This window comes from Balaenoptera musculus, chromosome 16 (genome assembly GCF_009873245.2).
Source record: "Balaenoptera musculus isolate JJ_BM4_2016_0621 chromosome 16, mBalMus1.pri.v3, whole genome shotgun sequence".
Lineage (NCBI taxonomy): Eukaryota > Metazoa > Chordata > Mammalia > Artiodactyla > Balaenopteridae > Balaenoptera > Balaenoptera musculus.
In genome coordinates this window covers 32,418,803-32,443,838 of record NC_045800.1, presented here as the reverse complement: position 1 = coordinate 32,443,838, position 25,036 = coordinate 32,418,803, and the positions used below count along the sequence as shown (strand labels likewise).

Here is a 25,036-nt window from a genome sequence, read left to right as displayed (position 1 = left end):
TCTACCCACCAACAGAGCCCCCCATCAAGCCCCATAGATAGCCTCAACCACCAGCGGGCAGACAGCAGAAGCAAGAAAAACTACAAGCCTGCAGCCTGTGGACCAGAAACCACAGTTACAGAAAGATAGAGAAGATGAAAAGGCAGAGGGCTATATATCAGACGAAGGAACAAGAAAAAACCCCAGAAAAACAACTAAATGAAGTGGAGATAGGCAACCTTCCAGAAAAAGAATTCAGAATAATGATAGTGAAGATGATCCAGGACCTTGGAATAAGAATGGAGGCAAAGATTGAGAAGATGCAAGAAATGATTAACAAAGACCTAGAAGAATTAAAGAACAAACAAACAGAGATGACCAATACAATAACTGAAATGAAAACTACACTAGAAGGAATCAATAGCAGAATAACTGAGGCAGAAGAATGGATAAGTGACCTGGAAGACAGAATGGTGGAATTCACTGCTGCAGAACAGACTAAAGAAAAAAGAATGAAAAGAAATGAAGACAGCCTAAGAGACCTCTGGGACAACATTAAACGCAACAACATTCGCATTATAGGGGTCCCAGAAGGAGAAGAGAGAGAGAAAGGACCAGAGAAAATATTTGAAGAGATTATAGTCGAAAACTTCCCTAACATGGGAAAGGAAATAGCCACCCAAGTCCAGGAAGCGCAGAGAGTCCCATAAAGTATAAACCCAAGGAGAAACACGCCGAGACACATAGTAATCAAAGTGGCAAAAATTAAAGACAAAGAAAAATTATTGAAAGCAGCAAGGGAAAAATGACAAATAACATACAAGGGAACTCCCATAAGGTTAACAGCTGATTTCTCAGCAGAAACTCTACAAGCCAGAAGGGAGTGGCATGATATACTTAAAGTGATGAAAGGGAAGAACCTACAACCAAGATTACTCTACCCGGCAAGGATCTCATTTATATTTGATGGAGAAATCAAAAGCTTTACAGACAAGCAAAAGCTAAGAGAATCCAGCACCACCAAACCAGCTCTACAACAAATGCTAAAGGAACTTCTCTAAGTGGGAAACACAAGAGAAGAAAAGGACCTACAAAAACAAACCCAAAACAATTGAGAAAATGGTCATAGGAACATACATATCGATAATTACCTTAAACGTGAATGGATTAAATGCTCCAACCAAAAGACACAGGCTTGCTGAACGGATACAAAAACAAGACCCATATATATGCTGTCTACAAGAGACCCACTTTAGACCTAGGGACACATACAGACTGAAAGTGAGGGGATGGAAAAAGATATTCCATGCAAATGGAAATCAAAAGAAAGCTGGAGTAGCTATACTCATATCAGATAAAATAGACTTTAAAATAAAGAATGTTACAAGAGAAAAGGAAGGACACTACATAATGATCAAGGGGTCAATCCAAGAAGAAGATATAACAATTATAAATATATATGCACCCAACATAGGAGCACCTCAATACATAAGGCAACTGCTAACAGCTCTAAAAGAGGAAATTGACAGTAACACAATAATAGTGGGGGACTTTAACACCTCACTTACACCTATGGACAGATCATCCAAAATGAAAATAAATAAGGAAACAGAAGCTTTAAATGACACAATAGACCAGATAGATTTAATTGATATTTATATGACATTCCATCCAAAAACAGCAGATTACACGTTCTTCTCAAGTGCGCACAGAAGATTCTCCAGGATAGATCACATCTTGGGTCACAAATCAAGCCTCAGTAAATTTAAGAAAATTGAAATCATATCAAGCATCTTTTCTGACCACAATGCTATGAGATTAGAAATGAATTACAGGGAAAAAAACGTAAAAAAGATAAACACATGGAGGCTAAACAATACGTTACTAAATAACCAAGAGATCACTGAAGAAATCAAAGAGGAAATCAAAAAATACGTAGAGACAAATGACAATGAAAATACGACGACCCAAACCCTATGGGATGCAGCAAAAGCAGTTCTAAGAGGGAAGTTTATAGCTATACAAGCCTACCTAAAGAAACAAGAAAAATCTCAAGTAAACAATCTAACCTTACACCTAAAGAAAATAGAGAAAGAAGAACAAAAAAACCCAAAGTTAGCAGAAGGAAAGAAATCATAAAGATCAGAGCGGAAATAAATGAAATAGAAACAAAGAAAACAATAGCAAAGATCAATAAAACTAAAAGCTGGTTCTTTGAGAAGATAAACAAAATTGATAAGCCATTAGCCAGACTCATCAAGAAAAAGAGGGAGAGGACTCAAATCAATAAAATCAGAAATGAAAAAGGAGAAGTTACAACAGACACCGCAGAAATACAAGGCATCCTAAGAGACTACTACAAGCAACTTTATGCCAATAAAATGGACAACCTGGAAGAAATGGACAAATTCTTAGAAAGGTATAACCTTCCAAGACTGAACCAGGAAGAAATAGAAAATATGAACAGACCAATCACAAGTAATGAAATTGAAACTGTGATTAAAAATATTCCAACAAACAAAAGTTCAGGACCAGATGGCTTCACAGGTGAATTCTATCAAACATTTAGAGAAGAGCTAACACCTATCCTTCTCAAACTCTTCCAAAAAATTGCAGAGGAAGGAACACTCCCAAACTCATTCTATGAGGTCACCATCACCCTGATACCAAAACCAGACAAAGACACTCCAAAAATGAAAATTACAGACCAATATCACTGATGAATATAGATGCAAAAATCCTCAACAAAATACTAGCAAACAGAATCCAACAACACATGAAAAGGATCATACACCATGATCAAGTGGGATTTATCCCAGGGATGCACGGATTCTTCAATATACACAAATCAATCAATGTGATACACCATATTAACAAATTGAAGAATAAAAACCATATGATCATCTCAATAGATGCAGAAAAAGCTTTTGACAAAATTCAACATCCATTTATGATAAAAACTCTCCAGAAAGTGGGCATAGAGGGAACCTACCTCAACATAATAAAGGCCATGTACGACAAACCCACAGCAAACATCATTCTCAATGGTGAAAAACTGAAAGCATTTCCTCTAAGATCAGGAACGAGACAAGGATGTCCACTCTCACCACTATTATTCAACATAGTTCTGGAAGTCCTAGCCACGGCAATCAGAGAAGAAAAAGAAATAAAAGGAATACAAATTGGAAAAGAAGAAGTAAAACTGTCACTGTTTGCAGATGACATGATACTATACATAGAGAATCCTAAAACTGCCACCAGAAAACTGCTAGAGCTAATTAATGAATATGGTAAAGTTGCAGGATACAAAATTAATGCACAGAAATCTCTTGCATTCCTATACACTAATGATGAAAAATCTGAAAGAGAAATTACGGAAACACTCCCATCTACCATTGCAACAAAAAGAATAAAATACCTAGGAATAAACCTACCTAGGGAGACAAAAGACCTGTATGCAGAAAACTATAAGACACTGATGAAAGAAATCAAAGATGATACCAACAGATGGAGAGATATACCATGTTCTTGGATTGGAAGAATCAATATTGTGAAAATGACTATACTACCCAAAGCAATCTACAGATTCAATGCAATCCTTATCAAATTACCAATGGCATTTTTTATGGAGCTAGAACAAATCGTCTTAAAATTTGTATGGAGACACAAAAGACCCCGAATAGCCAAAGCAGTCTTGAGGGAAAAAAACGGAGCTGGAGGAATCAGACTCCCTGATTTCAGACTATACTACAAAGCTACAGTAATCAAGACAATATGGTACTGACACAAAAACAGAAACATAGATCAATGGAACAAGATAGAAAGCCCAGAGATAAACCCACGCACCTATGGTCAACTAATCTATGACAAAGGAGGCAAAGATATACAATGGAGAAAAGACAGTCTCTTCAATAAGTGGTAGTGGGAAAACTGGACAGCTACATGTAAAAGAATGAAATTAGAATACTCCCTAACACCATACACAAAAATAAACTCAAAATGGATTAGAGACCTAAATGTAAGACTGGACACTATAAAACTCTTAGAGGAAAACATAGGAAGAACACTCTTTGACATAAATCACAGCAAGGTCTTTTTTGATCCACCTCCTAGAGTAATGGAAATAAAAACAAAAATAAACAAATGGGACCTAATGAAACTTCAAAGCTTTTGCACAGCAAAGGAAACCATAAACAAGACGAAAAGACAACCCTCAGAATGGGAGAAAATATTTGCAAACGAATCAACGGACAAAGGATTAATCTCCAAAATATATAAACAGCGCATTCAGCTCAATATTAAAGAAACAAACACCCCAATCCAAAAATGGGCAGAAGACCTAAATAGACATTTCTCCAAAGAAGACATACAGACGGCCACGAAGCACATGAAAAGCTGCTCAACATCACTAATTATTAGAGAAATGCAAATCAAAACTACAATGAGTTATCACCTCACACCAGTTAGAATGGGCATCATCAGAAAATCTACAAACAACAAATGCTGGAGAGGGTGTGGAGAAAAGGGAACCCTCTTGCACTGTTGGTGGGAATGTAAATTGATACAGCCACTATGGAGAACAATATGGAGGTTCCTTAAAAAACTAAAAATAGAATTACCATATGAACCAGCAATCCCACTACTGGGCATTTACCCAGAGAAAACCATAATTCAAAAAGACACATGCACCTGAATGTTCATTGCAGCACTATTTACAATAGCCAGGTCATGGAAGCAACCTAAATGCCCATCAACAGACGAATGGATAAAGAAGTTGTGGTACACATATACAATGGAATATTACTCAGCCATAAAAAGGAACGAAATTGAGTCATTTGTTGAGACGTGGATGGATCTAGAGGCTGTCATACAGAGTGAAGTAAGTCAGAAAGAGAAAAACTAATATCGTATATTAACGCATGTATGTGGAACCTAGAAAAATGGTATAGATGAGCCGGTTTGCAGGGCAGAAGTTGAGACACAGATGTAGAGAATGGACATATGGACACCAAGGGGGGAAAACTGCGGTGAGCTGGGGATGGTGGTGTGCTGAATTGGGCGATTGGGATTGACATGTATACACTGATGTGTATAAAATTGATGCCTAATAAGAACATGCAGTATAAAAAAACCAAACAAACAAAACAACTAATACTAAAGTTTCATTGGGTTATTTGTATGGAAATATGTTAATATAAATGTTTCAGACATTACATGAAATTTCTAAAAATCTTATATGTTCTGGTATAATGTTATAAGTCATAATCCTAGTTATTACTTTAAAATGTATATCGCAGAAATAACTAATTTTCTTGTCAACTGCATTATTATGAACTTTCATCAAATCTTTAACTGTGGTCATTTTTAAGTCTTTTGTCATTTACAGACAGTTCTGGGTGTACTCTGATGCTTTTGCAAATATGTTCCTATAAAAGGGTTTCATCTTCAAGAAATTCATGGAAAAGACTCTGACAAGTACAGGTTTCTGGTAACTGACTGTACTGCTGAACTGAATGAATAAGCATTTTCAGAACTCTAATGAAAAACTGATGAACTCATAAAAGTGCTAACAAAAGATCAAGATGAAAAAAAAAATTAATTACATGGGACTGAGTGAACTGATGATGATGAGTGTAATTTTTGTCACTTTCTGTCTGAATTAAAAAAAAAAAAATCCCACAAGGACTCAGAAGCAAAGAACATACAAATCAATTTTCACAGCAAAGTAAAGGAGCTGTTACAGTGGAGGATTACTGGACTGAATGTCAATATTATGACATAGTATGAGTGTGTTTCATGTTTGGTAATTGCAATCATTGTTGTTTTTGTTGTGGTCATCCATTTACAATGCTTGGTGTCAGTCTATTTATCTCTTGTAAAAATAAAATACAGTGTGTGTGTGTGTAAAAAAAAAATAAAAAAAAATAAAACAGAATAAATTACAATAGAACAGACTATCACAGAGTGTACTGCATAAAGATAACATTTCATAAAAATCTTATTTCAGTTTTATATATGTATGTGTTATAAGCTGGGTTGTGATGTAAAATATATTTCTTACCATGTATGATAGCCAACAAAGGTTGAAAAACACTGCTCTAATTCCTGCTTATCTCTTTTGTGTTTTGCTTTAAACCTATTTGATATGCTATTTATATGGAAATTCAGAACCAAAAAAGGTATGATAATAAAATAATAATGATGATATGATGAGCGATATTTACTGAGTATTCACTATGTGCCAGGAAATGTGTTAAATGTTTTATTTTATGATCTCATTTAATCTGCACAACCTAATGAAGTATTATTATTAACCTCCATCTTATAGATGAGAGTAATTAGATTTAGAGAAATAAAATAACATGATTTGGGCCTACGTCTGTCTGACTCAATGCCTGGGATCTTAATTACCACCCTCTACTTCAGGCAACAGGTCTCCTAGATAATCCAAAAAGCTTGATGATCCACTTAAATATAGAAATGAATATTATAATTCTAGAAAGTTTCAGAGCCTTGATCCTGTGATGTTACACTGTTCTTTTAGCTCACTTATTATTTTGGTTTTATTGATTCAAAATATTCTTTATAACTAGTTGTTTCTTCCTTGAGATATATTTTCTTTTTTAAATTAAAAGAAAGTTTATATTCAGACAGAAGACATGATGTATTTTATTAAGCCCCAAACTTAAAGATCCCTTTAAAGGACCAATTAGTACAAAAACATAAGCAGCAGAGTACCATGTAAATAAATCCTATTTACTTCATGGGTTTGTTGTGAGAATTCAATACTAAAAACACATAAAAAATATTACCAGTGCCTGTTACATAGTAAATGTTCAATAAATGTTTTGCTATTATTATTATCATACAAGAAGACAGGGAAGTCTACACAGTGTTTTGCTTAAATTCTTCCCTATTTTGTAGTTTGTTGTTGGGAACGTTCCAAAAATTTTGCTGCTTCACTTTTTATAGTGAGAGGAATTTCAAGTGTTTCTAAAGCTACACTTATACCATGAAAAGTCATTCAGACAGTTCAGTTCAAAATTCAACCGACCTTCATTTCAAGGTGCAAAAACACAAATGCCTACCAGCCTAAGCAAATAACCTGAATGAGAGAAGTGGGATGGCTAAGGGTGGGTAGGTATAGGCTGTGTGAATGGGGTACTCTATTAGTTGAAATCACCATTCAGCGGCAGGAGAGTTTATGCCATGCAGGAGTGTAGGATCTTTACCACCAGATTTTCAAGAGAAGTCAGAGATCTGGATGTGAAGGTAAAATTTCTTGATTCTTAAAGGTTGACACAAATTTAAAAAACAAAACACTTTGTAGAGGGGGCAGACTAACCTGAAAAGCTAACCTCTACTAAATACTAGAAAAATATAATGATTAAAAATATCTAGACAAGAAAGAGGTACTGGGTAGCTTCAATGCCTAAGAGAGCCAGAGATTCAGGAAGATAAAAACAGTCCTGTAGGTATCCTCCCAAACTACACAGGTATTCATAAATAAAGATACAGTTCATAAAAATAAAACAATAGATTCAGTGCAGTATCTGTAACAGATTAAATGAGTCTTACAGAGAGTTCTATTTTATTCAGTAAACCAACACAGGGAGAATGGAATGTTCTCATTAACACAGTTTCCAGCAACCTGAGTTTTAACACATTTACAGGCATGGAGAGCTAAGGTGGTCAACTCTGTGGTGAGGGAGGAGCTAAAGGTATTTTACTTCTGACTTAAATGTAGTCTCTAGTTTCTTTTCTGGGAGGTAAATGCAATGACTTACAGGTAATAATTTCAATTAGTTTTAATTTCCATTAAAAGTTAATAAGTTCATACATGAATCAGTTCACCAGGACCTAATGATTTCTGTTTTTGAACTTCTAAAGCTAAGTGTTAGGTTCTAAAACCAAGACAGATGCTAAAGCTGTCTTAAGGCACATCATAAACAATGGGTATATGTTTACTACATTTTAAAATTATTTATTTTAGGGAATTTCCTGGCGGTCCAGTGTTTAGGATTCTGCACTTCCACTGCAGGGGGTATAGATCCCTGGTCTGGGAACTAAGATCCCACAAGCCGCATGGTGCGGCCAAAGAAACCACATTTATTTTAATGGAGTGCAATCAACCAAGAATTGATGACTACAAACTAGCCACAGTAGTAACTTTAACAGCAACCAACAGGCCCAGAGACTGTAATTAGCATGTGACTGTCACACTGAATACAGTTATGGAAAATCTTTTCTGTGGTTGAATCAACCAGTGTAGTAATACTGGTATGATTAAGTTAAAAGAACTAACCTATTACCATAGTCATGCAATTAAAAAAAAAAACAGAAAAAAAGGGATATAGATTGTATTCACCATAAAAACATGTTAAATTTCAGTAACCAGGCAGGGAGGATTGACTTGAATGTTAATTGTGTCAGCTCATTCTAACCAAACACTGGCTGGTAGCATAAATTGGCTCTCAGAAGTTAAAAAATTATCTGGTCATCAAACGGCTGATAAGACAATCAAGGCTTTGCAAGGCTTGGTGGTCCTTTATGAGCCAAGACTTACCTGTATGGGCTGACAGTGGTATAGGAATCGGGCTCCTGACACATGAGCCTGTGGGTTGGACTGGAGGCCTACATATGCCCATAATATCTGGATCTCCAAGGAAACTGGTATGACACAGCAGGAAGTACAATGCATAGCCTGCAGAAGGGAAAAGAAGCATTTGCTTCAATTGCTGATGGTTGCCCATAGTTATTTACCATGAATTAAGTAGCCACTGTTGCTTAAACATTACACAATAACAGAGAAGGCAATGTGGCTTAGAGAAAGGACACAGAAGTTCGTAATAGGCCATATTACTGTCCATGAGCTTAAAAAATTAATATTCTAAAATGGAAATACTAATGTAGAGATTAATAAAACATGAGCCCATGTAGAATGGTTATAAGAAGTGCTCAGTGAGTGGTGCAGTCAGTACTGTGGAATGCCAGAAGAAGAAACAGCCTTTCTGGTTGAGGATGGTTTTGTGGAACTGGGATGAGTAATATGTGACTGGAAGAAATAGTGTTTAAAGGAAAATTTACGTAGAGAGATGGCATATAAAATGGTACGCAACTAGAACAGCACATGATGCCATTGAGAGACAGTTGCTGATTAATTAGAACAGTTACTGAGTGTCTCCTATGTGCCAGACATGTGTGAGGCACTGGCCTTGAGCAGATCACTTGACTGAAGCAAAGGATTTGAACACAGGAACAGTGAAAAGATTAAGGAAGGACATTTCAGGGTTAGATTATGAAGTCCAACCAAGCAGTGTGACCCCCAGGAGGATTAATTCCAAGATGCAGGAAGCACTGATGGAAGTGAGGACATAAATCAGGAGGTTACTATAACTTAGCAGATACAAACTATCCTCAAATATGCCTGTGCTTTTCTAACTTCATACTTTTTATAGTAAGGCTCAGACACAGGCAATAACATGTCTAAACTAGGACTAGGGGAAGACAGACTATGTTTATGTTCAATTTGTTAAGGAACTGTCAAACTCTTTTCCAAATTGGCTCCACCATTTTGCAGTCCCACCAACAATGTCTGAGGGTTCCAATTTCTCCACATTCCTGCCAACACTTGTTATTGTCCATTTTTAAAATTATAGCCATCCCAGTGGGTATGAAGTGGCATCTCCTTGGGGTTTTGCATTTCCTTAGTGGCTAATGATGTTGAACACCTTTTCATGTGTTTGTTCCAAATATTTTAAAACACTTTTCCTTTCATTTATTCTATCTACATTAGGAAAAATTTTCCATGTTATCAAATATCCTTCAAAAATGTGATTTAAAAATATAAATAGTAGGTTTAAGAATAATAAAGAGGGGCTTCCCTGGCGGCGCAGTGGTTGAGAATCTGCCTGCCAATGCAGGGGACATGGGTTCAAGCCCTGGTCTGGGAAGATCCCACATGCCGCAGAGCAACTGGGCCCGTGAGCCACAATTACTGAGCCTGCACGTCTGGAGCCTGTGCTCTGCAGCAAGAGAGGCTGCGATAGTGAGAGGCCCGCGCACCGCGATGAAGAGTGGCCCCCGCTCGCCACAACTAGAGAAAGCCCTCGCACAGAAACGAAGACCCAACACAGCCATAAATAAATAAATAAATAATTAAATAAATAAATTTTAAAAAATAAACAAAACAAAAAAAAGAATAATAAAGAGTAGTTACACTATAATCTCAATCCTTGTCACTAACCTTTTCTGTACTCAGCCACGTATTACCCAAAACCACGCTCCCTCAGTAAGGCTGTATGAAGTTTAAGAGAACTCAGTTTGACTGCAGTTCCCCAAAGGCTGGATCAAGTACATGTAGCTACTTATCCCCCAAGTCCCATTAAAGGAAAGAAGTATACAAGGAATCAAGTCATAATAGTGCTGAGAAAGGGAAAGGGGGCACTTTAAAAATAATCTCTAAGGGGAAAGGCCTTTCAAAGTCTGAACCAAAATGTGAAAGTTGAAAAAAAAACAAAAAGAAGATTGATAAATCTCACAATATGAAAATCAATTTCTGCATGGCATGAAAGCCATAAACAAAGTCAAAAGACAAATGACAAACTGGGAAAAGAATATCTACAAATCATACAACAGAAAAGAGCCAATTTCTCAAATACAAAGATTTTCTACAAGTTATAAGACAAGTAATTCAATAAAAATGGGCGAGAGATATAAATAGATCATAGTGAAGAAAACATGAATTGTTCAACTATATGTCAAGATACTCAACCTTACTCATAGTAAGAGAAAAATAAAACTACAATGGGATGCTATTTTTCACTTATCAGATGAGCAAAAATTAAAAGTTTGATAACCCAGTGTTGAGGAGAGTATGGGGTAATAAGCCATCTCATAGATGGATAGTGGGACTGTAAATTGGTACAACCTGATAGGAAATAAATTGGCAATATTTATTAAAAATGTAAATGTATATACCTTTTTATCTAGCAATTCTACTTCTAGGATTTATCATATAGGTTTATTTTCACACGTATGAAATGGTGCCTGAACCAGGTTATAAAATGCTACACTGTATGTAACAGCAAAAGGCTGAAAACAACCTGAATGTTCACCAATAAAACTGGCTAAATAAATTATTTATGGTTCATCCATATAATGAAATAGTATGCAACTATACCATGCAAAGAATGAGGAAGCTTATTATATAATGATATGGAATAAACTCTGAAGGTCAAGTGAAAAAAGCAAAGTGCAGAGCTGTGTTTATGATATTATATCATTTGGATTAAAAAAAAGAATATGAGTATTTACTTGTGTGAGCATGCAATATCTCTAGAAGGAAAGAAACTAGTAACTCCGTTTGCCTCTGTGGAAGGGAAAAGTTGTCTGAGAGAGAGTTTTATTTTGTACTTTTGGAATTTTGAGCCAAGTGTATGTATTATTTATACAGAAAAATAAACAATTAAAAAGTTTAAGTGAAAGGAAATAAAATTAAAGGTACAGTTGATTAAAGCCAGGAGGTAGGGGGTAGGCAAAAGAGGAAGAAGAAAGATTTCTTTATTTTACTTAGACACACACAGATTTCCCTATTTTACTTAGACTGGAATCAAGAGGTACACCTGCTGAGCACTGACGTAGTGGCCACCAGAAAAGTAAAAACAGAAACAGCTAAATGAGATTTCTTCAGGGGCAGTGGGTACTGAGGTTTTTACTTTTCATTAACACTATTCTACATGGTTTGAATTTTTACTGTGTTAATGTATTTTTACTAAACGTAAATGTAAAAATGTAAATTTTTATAACACAAAGAACACAATTTCAACCTCAAAGAAAGAATTTGTGGGCTTCCCTGGTGGCGCAGTGGTTAAGAATCCGCCTGCCAATGCGGAGGACACGGGTTCGAGCCCTGGTCCGGGAAGATCCCACGTGCCGCGGAGCAACTAAGCCCGTGCGCCACAACTACTGGGCCTGCGCTCTAGAGCCCGCGAGCCACAACTACTGAGCCCGCGAGCCACAACTACTGAAGCCTGCACGCCTAGAGCCCGTGCTCTGCAACAAGCCACCGCAATGAGAAGCCCGTGCACCGCAACAAAGAGTAGCCCCCGCTCAACGCAACTAGAGAAAGCCCGCGCGCAGCAACGAAGATCCAACGCAGCCAAAAATAAATAAATAAATAAATTTATTAAAAAAAAAAAAAAAAGAATCTGTGCTGACCAAATATTCAAGAATGTAAGAGAATATTTGAAATATATATGAAATATATTTAGTTTATTTTTCTATTATGAGTAAGGTTGATTTTGAACCAGAGGCCAATCTCTAGACTTCCTACCTTCAAATTTTTCTCTAAGTGAGGAAAGTTATGTATAAACCTAACCTGAAATGATGACTTCAAACGGGCATGATTTCTTATATTCTTTCTTTTATGACAACCACATTATCTTTCTTCTATGACAACCAAATCAACTATGGAAACAGGGCTGGTTTTAATCTTAATAAACAAAAAAGGAAAGTGAGCTTTGGCCAGAATGTGTATTTCTCTCCTTACTGAAACACTGCAGTTCCTGCTGAGGATTCTGGCCCACTCTCCCTTCCGGGCTGGGTCAGCATTACCAAAGATGGCAACGTGCTCTGGTCTGGGACTTCCATGAAGAGTCTGATAAATCTCCTGCTGCAAGTGGCTGCAGTCCACCCTTTTCAGCCTGAAATGAAACACCACGGAGGCTGGAGTCCAATGCTAACATAATAATGTAATTCATCCAAACATTAGAAATGATATCTTAAAATAAACTGAAGGAAATAATCCTTAGCAGATATAAAGGACTGGCAAAAAAAACTCTTAGTAATATTAATATTATTTAAACATTACTCCTAGCTAGCATTCTCTGAACTCTGATTTCAAAACATAAAAGTTGCCACATCAACATATTCCCTACAGGCAGAGACAAATTTGTTGGAAATGATGTGGAAGCAGAGAATTACCTGAGCTTGCATCCAGATATTGCATTCACTCCAAATTGTACTTCGTGTCTCTTAATAGAGCAAGTTCCATCACCCTTGCTCTGTAAGAGGGTCATCTGAGGTGGAAGGCAATGGTCAAGGAGATCATAAAAGAAAAAAAAGTAGGCAGATTGGAAAATTTATGCTTCTTATTATTTCCTTAACGCTTTTTATACTTTATTAATATCATATTATTCAAGTCACAATTCTTTTTCCTCTGGCAATGAAAACATAAAGAAACAATTATTGTTTTTCCAAAAATGGATGACCACACACCAGCATATAAATATCTCGTTAAAACTAACAAAATTCAGTCAGGATCCTCACCTTTGGCTAGGCTAATGTAAGTTCTAAAGCCTTTGGTAGCATCAACATTTGAGAACATAATGTATTAATGGTTTAGTAAAGCAAGTCCGCAATACCTAAAAAATGGGGGAACCTCAGAATTGGAAAATCCAAAAGATCAGTAGTTAAAGTTTTTCTCATTAGGCTGCAATAGGCCACCCAGAGACCCAAAGAAGGATACTGAGTGTCTTCTATCACCGGTTAGAGCCAGGAGTGGCTTCTCAGCAATATAGCCAGGATTCCCACTTCTAAAACCAGTAAGTGAAGCAGCTGTGCTCTGTTGAAAAGCCTGCAGAAAGAGTGAAGGAAAAGTCAATATGGAGAAAAGCATGCTCTCCCACCTTCCAGTGTGGCTTCATACCCTTCCTTAAGGCAATGCTGTAGGTTAGCTGCACTGAACAATCTGGCTTCCTTCCACAGTGCAGCATTTTGCAGAAATTGATACTTCAGCATCTGTTACTGTTTTTTATTCACTAAAATAAATCCTGAGGATCTGAACGTTGATGTTCACTACATGCTACTTCTACCAAGGATTACAACTAAAGATCTATCAACGATCTATCAATCCTGTTTTTCAAAATTACTATTAATTTAGAGCTATATTCAGTGTGGCTAAAACCAGAGGAGTTTATTTATTTTTTTAATTTTTAAATTATTATTTATTTATTTATTTATGGCTGTGTTGGGTCTTCGTTTCTGTGCGAGGGCTTTCTCCAGTTGCAGCAAGCGGGGGCCACTCTTCATCGCGGTGCGCGGGCCTCTCACTATCGTGGCCTCGCTTGTTGTGGAGCACAGGCTCCAGACGCGCAGGCTCAGTAGTTGTGGCTCAAGGGCCTAGTTGCTCCGTGGCATGTGGGATCTTCCCAGACCAGGGCTCGAACCTGTGTCCCCTGCATCGGCAGGCAGATTCTCAACCACTGCGCCACCAGGGAAGCCCCAACCAGAGGAGTTCAAATGTAATTTAGAAATATATTTTAATTAACTATAGATGTTCCACAGATGAACTCTGAGAGACATGGGATTTGCTTGATCACTTGAGGGTAGAGTTGAGAAGAAACTGGACTCTGCTGGGTTCAAAAAGAAAGAAAGTGAAGAAAGCCAAAAGGTGGTGATCAAGACTGGAAACTTAGATTAAGTGGGAAGTGAGTAAAACGCTGAATGCCCAGAAACATGAAAAAAGCTAGTTAAAGAATTTTTGTGGGATATTAGTTGAGTTTATGATTCAAAATGACTATTTAAAAAAAGAGTTTGGATTTGTGAGTGAAGTCCTGCTTTGCTGGGGGAACATGCTAATGAATAAACACTGTTGAATCCTTATCACTTGAAGTTAAATTATGGAATATTAAATGTTGAGGCTTCAGTTGACAGATTGAACTAGTCCTTCATATTCTTATTCTATCTTGCGTGTGTTACAGAAGCAGGAGAGCTACCTCTAACCCGATATTTCTTTCTTCTTGATCCCCTGTAGGAGAAGGGCCCTAACCCTGAAGTGAAGGATGAAGTGTTGCTGGAATGAAGTGCCTGGCTCAACAGTCAGGTTGGTTTGCCCAAAACTGATGGACACTTTCTGGATTCCAAAAGTCCCATTGGTTTCTATCTCATAGATGACCTGAAATACAAAAGTAGAATCAATTAATAAAAATTATTTTGTGGGCCAATTATGTTTAGTACAGAAGATTTCCTGTCTTTAAGGGTTTTACTATAACTGAATGAGGGAACAGAATGGTGACTGTAGTTAACAATATTGCATTATATATGTGCAAGTGGCTAAGAGAGCAGATCTTAAAAGTTTTCACCACAAGAAAAAAATTTGTTAACTATGTGTGGTAATGAATGTTAACTAAACTTACTGTCATGATCATTTCACAATATATATGTGCATCAAATCATTATGTTGTACACCTAAAACTAATACAATGTTATATGTCAATTATATCTCAATTTTAAAAAGTAACTGGATGAGAGAGACTAAAAAAGTAATCTTAAAAATGCCAAATACCAATACCATGAAAAGATAAAATTTGACTTCATATTATATCTACACATGAAAAAAAGAGACTGGATAGAGCTCTTTGAAAGAGTTCATGGGAGAGGTGAGTTTATGGTAAGAACTGAAAGGGAAGAAAAATAAGTTTTGATCTTGTGCAGAGGAGGTGAGTAGGAGCACAGGCAGAGGTGAGCATGGAATGGAAACCTGGTTTGCCTGGCTCTCACAGTGTCCGAGGATGAATAAAGATGGTAGCTGGAGACAGAAGTCATGAAAAAGTGAAGGTAACCTGAGATTTCTGAGCATAGTTTTTAAAATGATGCTTTCCAATAATTCTTACTTTTGTTGGTTGATTAGAAGAGAGAGAATAAAGGAAAAGAAGTTGACTAGTCTATTTCAGATGTTCAGATGATACTGACTTTGTCAATAAAAGAAACTGTGGTCAGTAAAAACCATAACAGACTGCACATGGGCAAAGAAAGAGGAACCAGAAATAATCTTAATGTTCTGGATGTGAAATGCCAGAGGACGGCAGCAATGGAAACGACTGAAACACGCGGGGAGGAAGGTGATGGGCTCAGTCCTTGATGTGTGAAGTTACAGGTAATGCTCAAAAATTCACGTGGGGTTGGCCTGGTACTTAATGGAAGATGAAGCACCTCTGCTAATGCCGATCAACATACATCAGTCCAGAATCTGAGGTCAGCGTCCCTACCTGGGAAACAACATTCTGACAAGTGTTTCCAGCCAGCAGAGGAGAGTCAGCCTGTGAGACAGGTGTTACAGGCACCTGGAACTAGCAAGGGAAAGAGGCAAATCAATTAAAATTGAAAGCAGCACTTTTTCTTCTAGTTACATATTATGCTGAAATGAGAATTTTCCTTTTTGACCATCACCTTCCTCTCTCCTTCCATTGCCAGTCTACAACTTAAGTTCAAAAGTCATTCTAATTCAGCACTTCTCAAAACATATTTTTTGGAACATTACTTCTATAGATATAAAATAAAGCTTCCATGGTCAAATAAGTTTTAGAAATACTGTATCTGACACTTCCCTCTTACAGATTAAGAAGACCCTCTAGCATAGTAAAGACTTCAAGTAGTCCATCCTAAATATAATGTTTAACTTTATTTAACCCGAAGTTTCTCAAACTTACCTAATACCTTATGAATTCTTATTTCATATGATGCTTATTAATTATATAGAACAAATAGAAAAACACTCTTTTAGACTCATACTTGAACAGTTTGATGCATCACACACACATTCTCTTTCACCATTACAATCTAGAGTGAAACTGCCTCAGATGTAAAGGGACCAAATATTCTTTCGTTTTTCCTGGTAAAAAGCATCATACCTTCGTATTCTGCAGATCACTCAAACCTCTTGGAACCTAGTATAAGAGAACAGCAAGGACATGAGTGTGCATATATCTTAACATAAAATCTCCAGGAGCTTGTGGTTTCTCATTTGGGGGAAAAAAAAAATCAACACTTTTTTTCTACCTGACTCTTCCTTACACTAAAATGCCAGAAGCAGGGCTGAGCGGAGGCTGGATGCACGGTGGTGCCCACCTACTCTGAGTAGAGCTCTGACAAACAGCAAAAGCAAGAAGTTCTGGTGAAATAGTGAGATGTCACCCCATCCTACCTCCCTTAGCAAATTCCACTAGCCAGAAAGGTGAGAACCTCTTATCCTGGCTATCTATTCCTACTTCTTTCATCTTTCTTCAGGTGACAGGGCTTTTAGGCCCTCTGCCTTCTACGTAGCTCTTGGGCATCCTGACTTCCAGTTCAGTGTTTGTGGGAAGCATGATAACTTTTTAAGTCCACGGTGGTGACAGTGGGGAGAGAAGGGACACCCACCTTCAAGACTGTGAAGTTATGATAAGAGGCAGCGTTGAGGGTGGGATCCAAGGTACAGCTATCTGCCAGATTCTTGAAGAAACGAGCACAGGTTGTACTTTTACTCTCCAGGAAACCTTAGAATTAAGGGAGTGGTACATGAGAAAGCCTATTTTAAACTGAACAAAAAGGCTGGCACTTGTACTCCAGGCTCACCTGCAGGATTGTTCTCAGCACAGAGGCCCCCAGCTCCGACTCCTGCAGGCTGCCTCAGCAAGCCTATTACAGACCACTTGGGGAAGTAAGTCAGAATGGGGTCCCCAGCCTAAACAAAGTATAACAGAAATTTATTCACAGTGAGATTGGACTGAACTCCACCAGAAAAGAATAAGCAGAAACAAAAGTTAACTCAATAGGTTGTTAACATGGACAATACTGCCCTCCAAAAGAGCTGACAGTGGCTAACCTAGTTGCAGGTGGGTATCTCAAATATACCTAGTCAATTGTCAGTATGCGGGGAAAAACCAAACCAAACAATCCCTCCCCCTTCCGTAGGCTCACCCTGTAAAAAGGTGGTGGTGACTGGGTTTGGAATGTTGAAGTGAATGATTCACCTCCAAACTCTGTAGCCAGGGCCTGGAAGCTGGTTGCATTGACCTTTTGGAGCTTCTGGAAATAGTTTAATTTTGCTAAAATATTTTTAAAAAGAAAAGGGGTTTAGATAAAATAAAATCATTTTTAAGTATCTGGCATACCAAGAAACTAATCTTTAAAAATATTTTTATTGAGGCATAAAATATACACAGTAAAGTATGCAAATGCACTAATCTTAAGCATAAACTCAAAGAATTTTTAAACATTTATATACTTTTATTACTACCACTCAGAACATTTTCCCAGGTTCCCAATCAATACACCATCTTCAGAGATAATAACAATTTTGATTTCTATCACCTAATAATTTATTTGTAATTTGTTAATTGAATTATTGTTTTAGTATTAATATCTGAGATAAGAATATGACCAACGAATGCCAGTCAGTTCCAAGTCTCTGATGCCAGGAATGTGTTTGATTAGCAATTTGTGATGAAAATAGGAGTCTCGGTAATGCACACATTTGTCCCATACCAGAGGAGTCTCTAGTACAACAAAATGGTACTGTTTCCATAGGAAGATGGCAGAGTTGGAGACAATATTTGACTTGTCCTCTCCAAGTCTTCCAATCTCCTCTAAACTTCAACTAACCATTCCTCATAATAAGGTTTCCATCTCTCAAGTATATGGATTTGTCGTATTTTATTCCTTTCACCTTATAATTTCTACATTCAAGATTTTTCAAATACACCCAAAGGGTATTTTCTCTAACAATTTTGTAATTTATATTATAGCAATGTATAAATCTATCCAAGCTCCTGCAGCCATCTCCTTATGGCACTTCAGAACCAGAAGAGAGATGTAGGTAAAGGCCTCTGACATTCTCCCCTGCCCAGAGGGTGGCCTGTAATGCACAACACCCTGTTTTACCACCCAAGTTTTCTGCTAACTTGAAAAAGGAATGTAGCAGAAAATTGGCCCATACTAGTTTCTTTCTTTCTTCATAAATATGGTCATTTGGACAGATTCAAAAGGAAATCAAGACGTGCATCACCAAAAGCTAATGAAGATGCTACATTACATAAGCTTGACCTTTATCCTCTGTGATCACAAAGTCCTAATCATTTGACTTTTCAGCTTTCTCACGGAACACGAAATGAAGATAACTCTCAATTCTGGGGCCTTTCAGGCTACTCACTTTCTATCTGTCTCCTAGATCTTTATCACTCAAAGTGTGGTGCACAGACTAGCAGCCCCCCAGCATTACCTGGGATGTTGTCAGAAATTCAGAATCTTAAGCCATGCTCCAGACCTACTGAATCAGAATGTGCATGTTAACAAGATCTCCAGGTGATGTGCGTGCATATTAGGATTGAAAAGCCTTGCTCTGGAACACGTGATACTAATGCTGCTGGTCTGCAGACCACCTTCTTCCATCTCTGATCCGAAATGTTCAAATTTTAAAGCTTCCAGGAGCTGTTTAATATTTCCTTCAGAACTCATACCCTGAAAACCACATGGAAGAAATACTTACCTCATTAAAAAATGTAGTTATTTCTATCTTTATAAATGAAAGAAAAGTTAAGCTAAAAAAAGAAGGTACGTTGAGATGGAAAATATCCATCTGAATATTTTTTCATGGCTTAAAAGAATAAGAGAACATTAACATTTTGTCTCTCACTGTAGTGCAGGGATATTGGTGGTAGTGATGGTAAGCAGGAATAATGCAGATAAGAAGCACAGGCTAAGGATAAATAGAATTTCTGTCTAAAATTTCTACCATCATGTATGGTATATTACACCCAACAGGGCTTAAAGGTATTTAGACTTAGATTGATACAATTTCAGATGTGGAAGGAAGCCCAGAGATCATCTGGTCCAATTCCATTAGGAAATTTGGATCCTAAGAGGTAAATGAGTTGCAAAAGGCCACAGAGCCATCTGGCAGAGCCACGAGTAGATAACAGATCTCCCGATTCCTGGTCTAGGATTTTTCCCACTCCATCATGTTGTACAGCCTCTGACTAACAATGTCTGTTACTGATGATTATTATCAGCAAATATTAAACACTGTGGGCAAAGATATGGTCCATCCTTTCTACGCACCGACAACTTACCTGGGGAGACACAACATTCATATAAAATGATAACAATTCAAAGTATCCCATAAGTTCTAAAGGAGTGATTCTCAGGTGTTGCTGGGGAAAGAAAGTTCAGAAACACTGGTCTGGAAACAGTATGGCATGGGAAGCAGGGGGGGGTTAAAAGCAGGCAGCACCAGTTGGACACTACTGTGATATCCCTGGAGCATTTTCATGAGGCTAGAACTAGAAGGCAATGGGAGATTTGGAAAGGATGAGGCAGCTGCAGCCTTATTTTAAAATGCAGCATTTGCCTTGCTCCCTTTACCTTCTCACAACCTGAATGGCCGCAAGGCTCCTGATAACTGCTTCCAAATTCAAGGTCCCTCAAACCCAAACTTGGTTGCTTTATGAAACAAATATAGTTTTGCAATTTATTTTCTAACAGATGAAACCAGGATGAGCTGACTTCCAGAGTGTAAGGGACATTTAAGTCTATTTTATGTGAGAACATTACCTTGCTTCTTAGACAATAAATTTAAAAAACATATATTAGATGTACATCTTTAAAAATGTTATACTCATCACCAACAACTTTTTAAGTCTATTTATTTATTTATTTAGGCTGTGTTGGGTCTTCGCTGCCTGCTTTGCTGCTGGGCTTTTCTCTAGTTGCGGCGAGCGGGGGCCACTCTTCCGTGCAGTGCACAGGCCTCTCACTGCGGTGGCCTATCCTGCTGTGGAGCACGGGCCCTAGGCGCGCGGGCTTCAGCAGTTGCGGCACGCAGGCTCAGTAGTTGTGGTGCACGGGCTTAGTTACTCCACAGCATGTGGGATCTTCCCGGACCAGGGATCGTGTCCCCTGCATTGGCAGGCGGATTCTCAACCACCACGCCACCCCAGAAGCCATCTAAGTTTATTTAAAAACCTTAATAACAATTACCTTTTATTTTTATTGCACTCTACAGTTACAGAGCACTTTCACATTCAGAATTAGTGATATTATTTCTCATTCTGCAGTTGAAGAAATGAGCGTGGAAATTTGTTCAAGTCTGTGCAGCTGGTAAGTAAATGAAGGGCTGAGACCCAAGTCAAATGCTCTTTCACCTATATTGTTGCCTCATAAAATAAAAACAAGGTTGATGTAGACTCATTTGTCAAAGACATTCATTCACGTATTATTTGGTGCCTCTTATGTCAGGCACTGGGGATTCAGTGAGCCCCTTCATGGAGATCGTAGCAAATGGGAGATATAGTCTATCTGTAATCCTCTGAGCTAAGAGGGCTGACTGAAATTAAAGTTCTGTATGGGTTTTCTGGTCCACAGCCAAGAGGGCAAAAGAGATTGCCAATGTTCACTAATAAGAGAAAAAAGAAGGGGCAGGGGTACAGGTGGAAGGAGAGGGAGCATGATAGAGATCCAAAGGGGGGGAAAAAAGTTTAAAAAACAAAGAAAAGGAAAAAACATCAGAGACTAAGCTAACTCTCAGTAAATGTTAGGCAATAGGAATAGCCAACATATTTCTACTCACAGTTGTTCACATGGACACAAAACTGCTTAATTCCATTTGAATCCATGAAAACTCTGGAAGGAAACGGGGAATTACTTCGGAAGATAAGAGAGTTGTCTACACACACCCAACTTGAAGACCTGAGGAAACAGGAGGGAGAATAGATACATTTAGAATGAGGATTCGGTCCAAAGAAGGGTGCCCCACCGGTATCAGTCAGATGCCAAAGAGAGGACTCCTTGGGCAGCCACAGGACAATACGAAGATTCTATTCTATTGGCCAGCCCTGCTCTAGAGCATCAGAAGAGGAACGGCTCTCCTGGGAAAAACCAAGGTAGTTCCATTCCCAGAAGTGGAAGTGGGGGTGGGAGGCACGAAGGCTAACTCTTCCTACTTCCAAATGTTACTTATTCTACAGCCCCAATCCCCTTTAGGATTCAACCTGAGCATCGCAGCTCACCTCACGCTGCCTGGAAGGCAGAAGGAGAAAACTGTCCTGGGATGGAGAAGATAGCAGTCCCTGTCACAGCAGCAATTCATATCGCAGGCACCGGGAGTCAAGTCACAGACACAAATCGGTAAGACTATAAAAGTACAACATAAAGCAGAGCAAATGGGGTGAGGATCCCCAAACTCTTCCAAGTGTTAATTCCCCTTCTTCCAACAGCCCCACTCCTTACTTTATGGGAATTCACTTTGTTCACAGAATTTGGATCTAAGTCAGCAGTTTCCAACCCCGCATCCTCTCCCCTCACCTGGGAAGAGATCCACGGTCCTATTTCCAGGCGCCGAGGGAGTCACGACAGTAGGACCCACTGTAGAGACGCCAGGCACCTCCGAGGAGGATTGAAGGGTCTCGCCCTGCGTCCTTGGCCCCAGGTCCGATTGGGTGGACACTGCCCCAGACGGGGACGGAGATGGCTGAGGCCGGACCCCCTCGGGGACCATCAGGAAGAACACCTGCAGTAGCGCGAGCTGCGAGGTAAACATGCGGTAATACAGACGTCCCCACCAAAGGGTTTGAGGTGGGTTTCGGTGGTCTCTAGACGCGTCGCTAGAGAGTGGGTGGGAGGAGTCGCATGGCGTCTGACGTCATCCGTATGCGTCTGCTCATTGGCTCATGGCAATGGCCGAGCGCTCTTCAGCCAATAGAAGGCGGCGTTGTTACAGATCCTTCAGCATCTTTCAGTCTGCGCCCTCCTCCTTAGGCCAGGCCCGGCACTGTCTCTGTCGCTCGGCAACCGCCAAACTGGCAAAGGAGCCCTTGTCTCTTCTCTCCGCTGAGTGGCAGTAGGAGTTCAGCCCAATGCCCAGTGTGCACAGACTTCGCGACCCAGAGGGCAGAGCCCTTCCATGGTAGAGGGAAGCCTCAGAGGCTGCAACTAGAATTGCGTATCTTTTTCACTTCGGATTCTAACGGTGAGAATCCTTTTCTTTCTTTCTTTCTTTTTTTTTTTTTTAAGTATGAGCCCATTTTTAGAGAGCTCGTTTTATTTATTTAAAAATTTATTATTTATTTATTTGGCTGCATTGGCCCTAGGTTGTTGCGTGGGGGCTTCCTCTAGTTGCAGCAAGCCGGGGAGCGGGGGCTACTCTTCCTTGCCATGCGTGGGCTTCTCATTGCGGTGGCTTCCCTTGTTGCGGAGCATGGGCTCTAGGCATGCGGGCTTCAGTAGTTGTGACACACAGTAGTTGTGGCTCACGGGCTCTAGATTGCAGGCCCAGTAGTTGTGGCGCCCGAGCTTAGTTACTCCGCAGCATGTGGGATCTTCCTGGACCAGGGCTCGAACCCGTGTACCCTACATTGGCAGGCGGTTTCTTAACCACTGCGCCACCAGGGAGGTCTGAGAATCCTTTTATAGAGGATAATCTTAGGGAGGAAAACACACTGATGGTCACACTGAGAACTTATTTAAATTGGAAAAATAGCCAAGGGACGGAGAAGAAAACTTACTTTTTGCCATTATTATAAATCGCCACTCCTTTTTTTAAATTTTTGGCTGCCCCGCGGGGCTTGAGGGATCTTAGTTCCCCGATTCCCCGACCAGGGATCGAACCCAGACCCCTGCCATTGAGCATGCCAAGTCCTAACCACTGGACTGCCAAGGAATTCCTTAAATTGCCACTTTTTGTAGCCCTCTTTAGAAAGTTTTGTTTTTTCCCAGGAGTTGTGTGCCTCTTCTGATTCCCGAGAGCAGCGCTGTCCAGTAGAACTTGCTGCAGTGTGGGAAATGTTCTGTATGTACACTGTTCAGTATTGCCGCGACAGGCTATATGTGGCTACTGCGCACTTGAAGTGTGGCTAATGTGACTGAGGAGCTGACTTTTAAAATTTTAATTAATTCAAAGTTAACCACGCGTGACTCATATTTAGCATATTGGATAGTACAACTCTAGGGTATCAAAATCTTGTTCCTGCCTCACTGTTTTTGTCAATCTGCACAGTCCTGATATCTGGATTATTTCAATTGCTTGGTTGGGGATATAAATTAAGATCTGTTAAGAGTTATCTAACATCTAATACCCTTACCAAAATCTAGCCAATACCTCCTTTTCCAAGTGAATCGCTTACGCAGATAAATTTTAGGGCACCTGACCTTGTTCACATTCTCTGACAAGATATTGATATTCTGTTGTTTTCAAGTCAGTGGCTAACTGTATCTCTGTGTTATAAACGTTCTCAAAATCTTTTTATGTGATTGTGTGATGGACTGCTATAAGAGCCATCTATGTTTGTGTTTGGGCATAAAATATTTATCTACCTTTTTAGTAATTTCTGTAGGAAAAGGCCATGTTCATATTATTCAAATTATATGCATTTACCGGAATATAAGCTCCACAAAACAGAGGGTTTTGTCTGTTTTGTTCACTGTTTGTATCCTCTGCTTAGAACAGTGCCTAGGACATGTTAGATATGCATTAAATATTTTTAAAAAGATTGTCTTGTTGAACTCTTTAGATTTAGCTGCTATGAATAGTTAGTGTTTATATGATTTCAGGATTGCATTTATTTATATAAAATTTCTATTGTACAACCAATTGGAGACCATTTTAGATTTCCAAGTTTGCATTTTACTCTTTAATTCTCAATCAGTGGTAAATCAATGATAAGTTTATTAATGAATTTATTAGTGTTGGTAAAAGAGCCTGTTGATTGAAGTAATTTCAGGGTTGAGTGTAGGGAAATAACATTTCAAGATTACTGAGTTGCTTTTTCTTATTTTTGAATTTTAGCACTTTACATATTTTTTAAATACTCTTTTTTGTTATAGTTGAGCAAAAATATTATTTATATTTTTGTTGTGATACGTTTTTAGGAATATCTGTAATACGGAACTCTCAGGTCTTTTGAGATATTAAAATCTGGAAGATAATTTTGAGGAAGGACAATGAAACTTATTCACATGTGTCATGCAGATGCGAATTTCAACATGGGGATTGAGTCTTAAATTGAAATAGCTTAATATGATATCACCTCAGAAGCAGAGATTTCCAAAAAAGATCATATGATACTAGCAGCTGTCTGTGTTTGGTACTAAAAGAGTTCAATATGTGCTTAGAAATTTAACCGAGAGGTTGAATCAAGATGGCAGACTGAGAACAGGTTCTAGCCTCTCCTGACTCCTCCCCGCTTTAGAAAATCTCTAAAAATTACAGGAAAGTTAGATGAATACACACTTTCATATGCATCCA

At 38.6% G+C, this 25,036-nt stretch overlaps 2 protein-coding genes across 5 annotated transcripts in view; one reads left to right on the top strand and one right to left on the bottom strand.

Moving 5' to 3' along the window:
* The window catches only part of TCTN3 (tectonic family member 3), a 35,460-nt gene extending 13,013 nt beyond the window's left edge, over positions 1–22,447 (bottom strand). Inside the window, exons 1-13 of one of the 3 annotated variants that reach the window (XM_036829437.1) lie at positions 22,099–22,447; positions 21,804–21,927; positions 21,365–21,483; positions 17,719–17,846; positions 17,374–17,482; positions 17,179–17,294; positions 16,671–16,706; positions 16,029–16,109; positions 14,810–14,935; positions 13,508–13,615; positions 12,964–13,058; positions 12,530–12,683; positions 8,546–8,683 (exon numbers count right to left, since the gene is read on the bottom strand). In XM_036829437.1, the coding sequence (XP_036685332.1) occupies positions 8,546–8,683; positions 12,530–12,683; positions 12,964–13,058; positions 13,508–13,615; positions 14,810–14,935; positions 16,029–16,109; positions 16,671–16,706; positions 17,179–17,294; positions 17,374–17,482; positions 17,719–17,846; positions 21,365–21,483; positions 21,804–21,927; positions 22,099–22,333 (1,569 nt within the window). In that variant the 5' untranslated portion in view covers positions 22,334–22,447. The remainder of the gene's footprint in view (positions 1–8,545; positions 8,684–12,529; positions 12,684–12,963; positions 13,059–13,507; positions 13,616–14,809; positions 14,936–16,028; positions 16,110–16,670; positions 16,707–17,178; positions 17,295–17,373; positions 17,483–17,718; positions 17,847–21,364; positions 21,484–21,803; positions 21,928–22,098) is intronic. The other 2 variants (XM_036829438.1, XM_036829439.1) reach the window with 2 other exon arrangements.
* A 234-nt stretch (positions 22,448–22,681) lies between these two features.
* The window catches only part of ENTPD1 (ectonucleoside triphosphate diphosphohydrolase 1), a 117,360-nt gene continuing 115,005 nt past the window's right edge, over positions 22,682–25,036 (top strand). Inside the window, exon 1 of one of the 2 annotated variants that reach the window (XM_036829465.1) lies at positions 22,682–22,762. The gene's annotated coding sequence lies outside the window, so the exon portion shown is untranslated. The remainder of the gene's footprint in view (positions 22,763–25,036) is intronic. The other variant, XM_036829466.1, reaches the window with a different exon arrangement.